An 11,811-nucleotide genomic window follows, 5' to 3' on the forward strand; every position below is an offset into this window, starting at 1 on the left:
TGAAATGACATTAGCAGTAGTTTCACAGGTGATATCAGAGAAGTGAGTGCTAGGTTCCTGTCACAGAGCGGCTCCGTGTCCATGTCTTATACAGTCTATGGTTATTACCAGCTTATCATGTGGAGTTCAGACCTAAATGTCAGGTATCTGCATAGTGTTCCAATCTTCAATAATACATTGACTTTTTGCTTTATACTGTTTCATTATAGACAAAGGTTTTGTCTTTACACACATCAATTCCTGACAGTGCAGTTGTCTCAGGTGTTTGTGAATAGAATCTTGTTTTTTGGGGTTTTTTTTTTTGATTGGCTGACGCAGCCTGTGGCTCGAGCACGAAGACACTGTTGTTCAATATTGTGAACCCGAGGCCTGATGCAGGTTGAATGGATGTAGTCCTGGAGTTCATTGTCCTCTATCCACAGAAAATGAGCTAGACTGAAATATTCTGGTAGATAGTTACTGTGTCTAAGAGAATAGACAGGACTACAAACACACAATCACATGGGGAAACACAAACACACACATGCACACACTCTGGGTTGGGACCATTGTTAGTGAGCCACAGGAGGTCGTGCAGCAATGATTTATCCACCCTGCTGTACCTTTCTGTTTCCCTCCGCCCAGCAGAGCATTATGTTGCCTGGAAACTCCATTTAACAAGGTCAGAGGTAAAGAGACTGACACCTCAGCCTTCACCAGTCCTCTGCCGAGGCTGCTGCTGCCGCTGCCTTCTCTCCAGCACACAAGTCTGGTAAGTAAGCACCTTTATTTCCTATCTAATTTGCTCATTAATTCTCAGACATCTCTGTGCTCAACCGTACGTTATCATTTTTTTTTTACATCATGATTTATCCTACTGTAATGCTTTCCACCTTAAAAAAAAAAACGTATCCATTACATATCAAGGACATGTTTTATGTGCATATTAAGTAAAAACAATGTCCTGAATCGTGTGTTATATCATGTTTATTCAGACACAAAAGATCTTTTGTACATAAGATCATCACATCCAGGGAGAAAATACAGTGTAAAGCTGTGTGATTTGGGAGAAGTGGAATGCAAGTCTTCTATTTATGAAATGAGTTACAAAAAAATTGAGATATATATTCTGTTATCTCTGGTATTACAATATTTTTTTTTTTTTGTAGTGTCATTTGAAAATGTATGTGGTTTATATATAAAACGGCAGGAACCTCTGCAGGTTGGCACATACATGAATTACATTAAGAAACATGGTCAAACAGCAGTTTGCTGTGATAGGTGTGGGATGTGCCAGGTGACAGGAGGTGCTCTGAGGGTACATGACAGACAGCAGTAATCAGAGTAGCTGATGGCAGTGGTCGGGAGTTAGGTCGTATCAAGTCACTCTATTGTCAGATCACATACATCTAGTATAACAGAGCAGGTGGTGCAGTGGTTTGCACTGTCGCCTTATAGCAGGAAGGTTTTAACTTTCCCTGCTGTAACTATGACTTGGATTAAGACATCAAGTCTGTTTCCAATTTGGCAATTATAGAAGATTGAATGAAGGAATGCAGCATCAACACTAGATCCTACTTCCCACGATGCACTTCAGTCACATTTTATTTTATTAGTGCTTCCTTCCATTCATACAGGAAACTGGTTTGAATCTGTGCTGGGGTGGGTAATGTCAAGGATGCCCCATGTCTTTAAAACTCCACACCTCCACCTGTCCGTTTGTCTTGCAGTGTTTTTTTTTTTTTTTTTTTTTTTTTTAAATATTCCCTATGGAATTCTTAATGTGACTTACTGTGTGAGCAAACCACAAAGGTTTTTGCTCGCCGTCTGATCTTTCAACAGCAGATCCTGACTTGTTTACTGTCTACTCCAGCCGCTGTGCACCGGGATGTCTGCTATGCACTGGGAGGCCAGACGGCGTCAGAACGCTTTGGACCGCAGGATGGCCCGAGACAAACAGCAGGTGTGTAACACGTGGCTCCGCTTTCTGATGAGGACGCCTTTATAACGAACTTATATGATGTATTAGATCTTCTGCTGTGGGTGTAAAGATCTTAAATCATTCCTTCCAGAGTTAGATTCACATAAACCGTTTGTTGCGCTGCACTTTGCTCAGTCTACTTTATTATTGAACAACAGCAGGGCTGATTGGAAAATGAGCAGGGGACATGTGACACCACAGCATGAGGTCAAACCCGTTTCCTGGGGAAATCTGACAGCTTGTATCGCGTTGCTGATTTCCAGGATGCATTTAGAGCCAGACACACATAAAAAAGATTCGTTAAACACTCAGGTCTGAGTTAAGCTGCATTAACTTTAAATAAACGCAGACTTATTTTTAACATTAGGGCATTAATGTCATTTAGAAAGCAATGCAACATGATGCTTGTATTTCTGGGATATACAGAGAGCTAGGGTTAGGGTCAGCAGCCAATCATTCACAAACAGCTATGGCCTGGATTGTATTTTCCTTCATCATACATTCTTGTACACATTGAACCAGACCTCGCACAAAATTTGGTGAATTCCTTTAACTCAGCGTTCATTTCAGTTTACCTCTCTGTCTTTACAGCTGGTGCACGAGGGCTCTGACACCAAATCAGACACAACACAGGAGCAAACAGGTAGCATTGTGATTAACATGGGCATAACAACAAGGTTTTACAGGTGGTGAGAGTCTCAACACTCTCATAGCACCATATCCAGCAGCAGAGGGCAGCTGATTTCAGTGGAAAAAACTCCGATAAACCCACTGTTGGCTGCCTGCTCTGCAGCAAACAGCAGGCTGACACTGGGTACACCCATGTCAAGCTGGTTAAGATTGTAAACAATCTTTTTCTCTGTTTTTCAGCCCTCGATCCTGACTGAAACTATTTTATATTATATATTTAATATTTGTTATATGTTGCATTGTGTTGTAGTATTACCTAACATCAGTGATATAAATGGGGTGGACAAAATAAAAGGACCACCTGTCCAGATGCAGCAATATAATTCAACAGCACCACGAACTGAACAGTGAAATCATTAAACCCAGCAGGTTTTACTTTGTCTGATATTTAAAAGCCATCTTACAGAACACTAACCACGCACACACACACACACACACACACCCATGCACACAAACAGCAGACAGGTCGTTACGGTCCAGAGTGCTCTCATTAGGAGAAGGGCTGCTGAATGATTGATGAAGGGCCACACAGGCTGCTCTGCGCTGTGTCTCACATATCACTGACCACAGATGTGCTGCTGTCCTGGAAAGGATTGGTGTGAATGAGCAAAGTGTGAGGATGGATTCGTTATCAGATGATGTCTCACTCAATCTCTGGCTGTCAAGGTCCCTAATGATCTAGGTTACCAGGAGTCCTGGTTTTCACCCAGGCGGTCTGGGGTTTACTCCCAGTATGGGAGGAGTTTTACACTACACGCTGGCTTTTGAACAACTTCAACAAGACATAACGTGGTCAGTACTGAGCTTTGTAGGTGTTGGTAGGTGGATTTTGTTTCCTGTAGACAAGAGTTGTGTGTGAGATGGTCTTTAAACTGTGGCTGAAATGTGGAGCTGACCAGGTGTCATGAGTCTGGATGATTAACAACTGTGTTAGAAAATATCTTGTTCTTTGATTTAAAAAAAAAAAAAAAAAGTTTAAAAGGTAACGTCTGGGTGTATTTCAGGAAGAAACATCCAGTCACATTAAAATTCTGTCACATGAGCTGCTAACGGTGGGAGAGAGCTCATGATCCCATAGCTGATAAACCTGAAAACACGATCTGCAGCTTAAATCACTTCACTTCTAAATTCTGGGTCAGATTTGATAGAGTTGGGCAACCATGGCGCCACGTGTTGTCTTCTCCCAGAGGCTCATGGGTATTGAAGCGTTTAAACCAGTCCACCATGACAAAATTACAGACACACAATGGAGGAAATGTTACGTTTTAAAGCGGCAGCTAGTTATATTTCAATCTTTAAGAAAAAAGGAAATTATATATACAGCAAGATGAAAGGGAAGAGTAATTCATAAGCTGACGTCAATATCCTAGAAAGACCAACAAAACATCTTAATCATTGATTAGATAGAAAATATTCTGCACAAAGTCACTTTATGTTACAGGTCCACACTGTGGAAATCAGTATGTTAATATTATAACTGATACAATGATATAATGTCAGTTTGCGGCTGAAAACCACAGATGATGTAAGTCAACCACTATGCAGGGTAAACGTCAATGCAATGAGTATTTACTGATTACAAAGCAGATCTGTGGAGCTAAGAGAGAAGAAGAATTAAAACTTAAAACATTTTTGTTTGATGGATACTGATGACCTAAGTTCTGCTGGACTGTCGTGGAAATATCCTTGGAATTTTAGCACTAGTCATGATGATTAGCTAAGCAAGCGTCCTGTTATGTGCTGTTTTCAGCTGGCAGTCAGTGTCCCCACTGTAAGGACAACCTGAAGACACCTGCCCATCACAGTTCCAAGATCCCAAACAGATACTCAGTGGGTATCAGCACCTTTCTGATTGTGAGGTTTAGCGTAAACGTAGCTTCTACAGGCTTTAGTTGAGAACAAATACAAAGCACATTTTGGAGTGTTTCCAGCGGAATAACACCTGCATGTCTTCCAGTCTTTGCAGTACACCCAGCAGTGGTGAGGAGCAGTACTGTTATCCGATGACCTTGGTGGACCATCGGACCGTGTTAGGACGCTCTGAACAGCTGACCTGTGTTGGGGTTTGTCATAACTCAAAGTTGAAATCACATTTAGACTGAGCGGAGACACTGATCAGTGTTTGGTAGATAAGAAGAGAGCGAGTAATGAAATGTAAAGAGAAAAATCTTTCTCTATAACTGATGGATGATCAGGATCTATGGTGAAAGAAGTAAAACAGTGAACCCAACTCCAGTCGCTGTGTTTTCATTCAGCTATGTACAAAGCGTACAGTGTGACTGATGGACTAACTGCTGAGTAAACTGATCCAAATGATGCCACCTGGCTGACCCCTAAAGGCTGAGAAAGGTTAAAACATCACATGAAACCAGGGACAAGCTCAGACGTTCTGAGAGTCTTGATCCAACTCAGCCAGCTACAACAGTAAAATGCTGCTCACATATTCATCCATCAGGATTAACAGTCTAACAGAGGACACTGTACTTCACAGTGAGGACTTTTACTCTTTAAGTAGAACAGTTTCTCAGGTTCAGGATCCGATCTCACACAGACTCTGAAGTGAAAGTATCTACTGAAGAACCACAAAGAATCAAAGAAGACAATGGAAGAAGCACAAACAAGCGTTGTATCACAAGAACACAGACAAGAAAGACACGCAATCCTCAAGAAGGAAAACAACTCGGAGTTCACCACTGACAAAGCCTGGAACAACCGAGTCGGCCAATCCTTCAGCATCTGGCTCTGAGTCTACAACGGAGGCAAGAAGTGAGAACCAGGTCCAGCGGTTTGTCGCCCTGGCGACGGTCTGATGACCAAGCGTCAGGCTCTGAAGAACCAAAGCCAGGAGAAGTGGGTCTCTCACACCAAGCGTCTGGTCAACCAGACAATGGAGGGGACTCACTGTCACTGAAGGCTTCAGCCCTGAGGTGAAGAGCATCAACAAGGTCTGCAAGGCTGAGGTCAAAGACCTGCAGAAGAAGTTCTGTGGTAGGCGCCTGCTGGGGTCTGTGGTCCTGCAGGTGGAGGAGGTTTGCAGCTGCTGCAGCAGCATCTGCTTTCAGAAGGCCACAGTGCATTCAGACCTCATGACAGCCTGGTGCTGAAAGCCTTAAAAGCTCCAATAAACCCCCCCCCCCCCCTGTGAAATGCATTTAATCTGGTGGTGGACGGCTTCTTCAACTATCAGGTCAGGACAAAGGAAAATAAATGACACATTGTCATTTTATTGTTTTGGTCCAGTTTGTGATGAAGTAACTGATTATGAGCACTATTAGTTTTATTAGGCTGCAAATATAATGTGCTACGAATAATGACAAACAGGATGTATATATATATTGGGAGCACAGAGCATACAAATACAACAGCTGATGGTTTAAACTGCGTTTGACTGACTCCTGCTGACGCGTCGACAAATTAGTTACATAAATATATAAATTGATTATACACATCAATTATAAGACGGTTTCCTGAAACAGTTCACGAACAGCAGGTGGATTTATGAGTAGTTTAGTGTGTCTCCAGTAGTTTAGGTGTGTGTGTGTGGCTGCTTTCAGTCCACAAACGAACCACGTCAGAGCCCAAGCAGACTGAGAGCCTCTTTTTTAAACGGTCTCAGTGCAGCAGTTTGGTCCACACCGGGGTTTCTGATATCAGCCAAAACCAACGGTCCTAACTGGGCAAACGCACCCAGAGTTTGTTTCAACGGAATGAAACAGGTTAGGCATGAAAATGCCCTTAGTCACTCATTCATCTTTTCTTTGCAGGGCTCTGCATCCATCAATCCAGGATGAGCATCAGTGGCATCCTGGTATAACGTTATATCTTAATGAACATTTTAGAGTCACAGTTCATGGGGAAAAAAAAAAACAACAAGTCGTAATCCAAACTATTCCACCTCACACGCAGTACGTCATCCGATCCTCTTATCTGTCCATCCATCAGGGGGGTGGGGGCTGCATTTGGTGTGGTATGGTACTGTTCGCTCCACAGTCGATGTACTCGTACGTCTCCAGGGAGAGCTGCTCATAGTGGGCCAGGTAGTAAACCGTCATAGACATCCTACAGTAAAACAAACACAAAACATGGAAGAATCATAAAACTAGACGCTGAGAGTAAGTTTACAACATGACTTCAACAGGAGTGTACAAGGGGCGGTTGATAAGTTCATGGTCTGAGGTAGAAGGAGAGGAGTTATACAGCTCCTGTTTCATGGACGATCCAGTTCAACTCTCTGACTGATTCTACACAATGTTTGGAGTTAATAGCTTTTGTGGTTTTTCTGTTTTGGGTAACTGAAAATTGAAAGCCAGCTCTGTCTGAGAAAATGGGCACAGGCCTTCATCGATTTGAACCTGATCTGGCCTCCTCAGATGATAACCTCTTCCCCAAGAGGAAGAAGCAGCTCAGTGGTCTCCATTTTGACACTGATGATTGGTGTCATTGCTGCTGTGGACCACACTCTCTGCGGAGGTCCAAGACCCTGACTTCTACAAAGAAGGGATCTGTACGCTCCACAACCACTGGACTGAGAGTGTAAGTGTAGGAGGAGACCATGCTGAAGAATAACTGTGCCGGGTTTTCTAAAATCGACTCCTTCTACCTTAGACAAGAAACTTATCAGTCACCCCTCATTGTGTCAGCTACAGTGCTTTGCATGCGTAGATACAGCGTGTATCTCAGCTGCACTTAGAACATGTGCAGTCGAAACGCTGCTCTGTCTTCAGACATCAGAGAAGATAGTGATGTTTATTCTTCCAGTCTGAAGTGTGTGACTGAGATACTATGGGCGACCGTTTAATCCATTCACCGGTCATGTGATCGATGGCTTCACAGAACAAACTGGGGCATAAGTCAACACAAGGTAACTGTAAAGGGTCATTCCTCTGTCCTCTGTCCTCTGCCATACTGGAACCACAGCATCTGGTTCGTTTGGAAATACTTTAACACAAATGTATTCAGAAATATGCCGCATGAGCAGAATATAAAACAAAAGAAAGTCTTAACAGTCCATTTTGACACAGGGGCTCCTTCTGAAGACAGGTACAAATTCCTAAACACATCTGCAGTTGACCAAATTACATACAAGCTGACCACACTTCAGCCAGTCTTCCCCTCAAATCCACACCTTTAAAAGGATTTTCACTGCTTGTGGAAACATTATGAGAAACTGTGGCACTTTACTGAACTTATGATACTTACTGCAGGTGCAGATCCAGAATGTGGACAGGTATGGAGGGTTTCTTACAGTAGTTACTGCAGAGGAAATCAAGGTAAAAACAGCCAATGAACAGTCTTTTTTTTTTTTTTTTTTTTAGAGAAATGCCCAGCACAGCATTAATGCAGCAGCAATGATTACACATTCATTATTAAACAGATGTTGAAATACATATTCCCAGGAAGGCAAAGCTAACATCACTGCCAGGTCAGGAAACCACCATGTGTTTTCACTGGTATTCTTGTCTTACCCACACATTCACATCATGACCACGATAGCTACCCTGTATCTCATGTTTCTACGTGGCCTCAGGAATTAAACCCAGGCACGCACAAGATGCAACTATCCACGTCAACAGTAGGGTCACCAGTGATGTGGCCATTCTCCATTTTGACACACACTGTAACTAAAGCTGTTAGTTACACCACTAAGTAGATAAATAGATAATAGATAAAGAGGGTTTTTACTGAATATTACTGTAAGTAACACCGGCAACTCACTTCAGGCCGGGGTCCGTCAGATTGATGGGGATCACGAAGGAGTACTACGAGGAAAGAGAGAGGGAGAGAGGCAAGTCATTTCCCATTCCTCACTGCCCACGAGTCCTGTTCTTTATTCAGCATTAGCACAATATTCACAAGTATTTTAAAAAATATTAACAAGCGTTTTTTCTGGTATAAAGACATCACGTGATACGGCAAAAGCATGTCAAAGAATTTCTGCGAGGTTTGGGGCATCTCACCGTTTTGACGGACAGAGGTTTGACCGAGGTGACGTTCTTAATGGACACCGTTCCCACCACCGTGTCAAAGCTGAGGGCCTGCACTGTCAGATTATAGGCCTGCACCGCCACAAAGTTACTGTTGCTGATGTTCAACACATTCTGCAACGAGGGAAGAGCTGTGACTGAGCGACAGCATAATGAGTGAGATCCATTTGTCTTTTCTTTTCATCCATCAAACCTCTCTCCTTCAGTTTCTCTCTACTCACCGTGATGTTAATTTGGACGCTGCTGGCGGTGAAGTAAACAAAGGACGACTTCACAGCTACCGGAGACAAAAGGACAGAGCGAGGAAACAGGAAGAACAACACCAGGGAGCTGACCAGCAGGCACACACCGACGGACACGGCAACATACAGCTTCCTGACAGAGGAGGAAATATCGAAAACTCTCATCAAGTTCATTTAGTCCAGTGAAAGTTTTTGTTTTTTAGGTTTGAGGAATACCTTAAATCGGCCTTAACGGAAGTGTTCAGTGTTTGGTTCCTTACGTGTGTCTGGGTCTCAGCCTCTGGTCGTTACAGGGGATGACGGCCACCAGCTTGCTCTCCTGACCTGTGACACATATGGAACATGATTTCATATCAAAGATGAAAATACAAGGTCGTGGGTTGTGTTAGAAAAATAAATCCACTGAGTCAGTCCCAGGGACAAAACTGTTTACATTAACAAAAGAGGGCATTAGTGAGCAGAGCAGTGCTGATCGGATCACTCTCTGGAGGTTCAAGACCAAATGAGAGGAGTCACCAGCTAGTTATACAGTCACCAAAGTGAAGAGTTTAGCCACACTCAGTATCAGGACTCCTGCCATGAGTGTGTGTTCAGTACCTCTTGGTATACGCCCGGTGCCCTGACAAGTTGGACAGTGAACCGTCTCTCCTGAGCTGTGCCTCAAGTTGGAGCTCCGCCTCTTGATGCCGTCCTTCTCAATTATAGGCTGGTGGTCACAGTCCTGTCCACTCCCACTGTGCTGTATTCCCACCCCCCCAGTGCTCTGAACAGCCCCCATACCTGAAGAAAGAAGAAGAAGAAACATTTCAGATACTAATGGACTACAAAACCTAAGACGGGCTTAACAGGGGAAAGAGATCTTTGATTATTCTCACACTTTCATTTCTTTAATAAAATTATTTTCTATTCCGAAAATATCACAACCTTTTCATGAAATTTGAACTTTGTCCTAATAATATTATAACATTTTTTCTAAAATTATGAGTGCATTCTTGAAATTCTGTAAAGCTATAACTTAACTCCAATATTATTTTTCTCATAAAACTTAAGCTATATTTGAAACATCACAACTATTTAATAAAATATTATTCTACCAATATTCTGAGTTTTTCTGATTAAACTGTGACTTTATGTTGAATTATTACAACTTTTAGCATAGTTTCAAATTAACTCTAATAATGTTCCTTCTTATTATAATACCAGTTTTATTTTTCATCTTTTGTCTAGAACTATTTGTTTGCTATATTATGACTTTTTCTATAACTGTAGACTGCACCTGACTGTCTTAAGACAGAGTGTAAAAAATGTGAACCTATCACTTAATTCCCATGAAAATGTTCAGCAATTACATATGCCTAAAATGTTCCAGTGTCCACAAACCTTTGGCTATGTAGAATATAGAGTGATCACTAAAACTGAACTAAAACAGGAAGTATGTGCACCTGCATATGGAGAAGATGCGGTGAGAAAATAGCACACTTAAATAAATGAAAGAGGAAGAATGACATTAGGATCTAGGTGCTGTCCTATTATAATGGTGTTTAATATAAGCAGAATACTGTAGAACAGACTCACTGTGTATGAGTGTGGTGAAAGTTCCTGCTGAGAAAGTGCAGGTGCACACAGGCCTAAAATAAAAAACCCTCTCATTAACCAAAGTTAATGATAGCTTTCATATAAGGAAACAATCACACTTGTAACAAGAAATACAAATCAACATGTAGAGCTTTAGTTTCCTAACAGCGTCCGTACACTGTAAAACAGTGAAGCAAAGTTTCACAGTTTGTTGTAATGTTATAAATATGTCTTCACACGGGTTCACAATGACAACTTCTTTTTAACTGATGAGTTGATAGAGTAAATACTACCTGCTAAACACACTGGATCACTTAGCAGCTAAAGAGCCAAATCTTCTTCTTAGAAGTTGGTGGAGACCAGATAAGTGCAAAGTATCATTCAACAGGTGTTCAATAAATTTATGAATGCAGGCCATTGTCTTGCATGGATGCTCGCTTTGTCAATTGCAACCTGTCAGATTTCCAATCGTATAAGGTTGTGCTCTGCGCAGCTAACAACAGCTACGCTAATACTGCTCTGCGCAGCTAACAACAGCTAACACATTCACCAAAAGTCAGTGCTGTTTTGAGCCTACTCTGCTGCCCCCAAGTGGACAAATAAAGTATCAACACTGTTTCAATACAGCAACCACAAATTGAAGAAGAAAGTTAAAGCAGGAAGAAAATGACAAGTGCAATGAAAGGTCAACAAACTAGTAAACAGAATAACAAAAAGTCATTTAGCTAACAAAGAGGACCTAAAGTGGCTGAAGTGTTCAAACAAATGCTAACAGGTGAGCAACATCGTTTATGACAGTACTGCTTTTCAGGATGTAATAAATAACACAGCTCCCTCTGAGCGATGTGTTATTTATTAACGTTTGGTCCACTTTGTAGGACACAAATCGCGATAAACTCACAAAAACATGTCCAAGAGGTTCCTCAGTAGCTGGATGACAGCTAGCTTACCTGAGCGCTGAGCTGCTGTTTTTAAGGTGCTGACAGCGTCTTCATCTTCACTCTTGCTGACAACGTTGTGTTACTGTTTGCTAATGTGTGACCGTGCTGGTGGCAGAAGTACACATACACACACAGGTCCGACACCGACACACCCTACGGAGCACAACCCACAAACACTTCCTGTGACGGCTTTCAAAGTAAAGTTTATGTCACTGTCCAGGCTGTCTCACCAACGTCTACCGTGTTTACATGTTATGTCCAATTGTGTTAAATTACTATGCCAGCTGATTTTTTTTTTAATTTTGCCCCAAAAAACTGACTGACTTACTTACTGACTGTTCTAGCACAATGAGGAAACAAGAAATACCATTTTTCAGCTGACCTATTACTGTTTTCTCTTCTTTGTGATAGAGTTGCTT

At 42.0% G+C, this 11,811-nt stretch overlaps 1 protein-coding gene across 3 annotated transcripts; it reads right to left on the bottom strand.

Moving 5' to 3' along the window:
• Positions 1–5,909: 5,909 nt before the first annotated feature.
• LOC121199064 (transmembrane protein 106B-like) lies at positions 5,910–11,535 on the bottom strand. 3 transcript variants are annotated; one of them, XM_041063521.1, is made up of 9 exons: positions 11,402–11,503; positions 10,452–10,504; positions 9,474–9,656; positions 9,137–9,200; positions 8,856–9,009; positions 8,608–8,748; positions 8,366–8,409; positions 7,850–7,903; positions 5,910–6,709 (listed from the first exon to the last, which is right to left on the bottom strand). In XM_041063521.1, the coding sequence occupies exons 3-9, from the start codon at positions 9,652–9,654 to the stop codon at positions 6,589–6,591; spliced, it is 759 nt and encodes a 252-aa protein (XP_040919455.1). In that variant the 5' UTR covers positions 9,655–9,656; positions 10,452–10,504; positions 11,402–11,503; the 3' UTR covers positions 5,910–6,588. The 3 variants fall into 3 exon arrangements, with proteins under 3 accessions (XP_040919455.1, XP_040919454.1, XP_040919456.1); XM_041063520.1 differs by lacking the exon at positions 10,452–10,504 and having other exon boundaries at positions 11,402–11,535; XM_041063522.1 differs by lacking the exons at positions 10,452–10,504; positions 11,402–11,503 and adding an exon at positions 10,745–10,915.
• Between the last annotated feature and the right edge of the window lie 276 nt (positions 11,536–11,811).

This window comes from Toxotes jaculatrix, chromosome 18 (assembly GCF_017976425.1).
Source record: "Toxotes jaculatrix isolate fToxJac2 chromosome 18, fToxJac2.pri, whole genome shotgun sequence".
Taxonomy (NCBI): Eukaryota; Metazoa; Chordata; class Actinopteri; family Toxotidae; genus Toxotes; species Toxotes jaculatrix.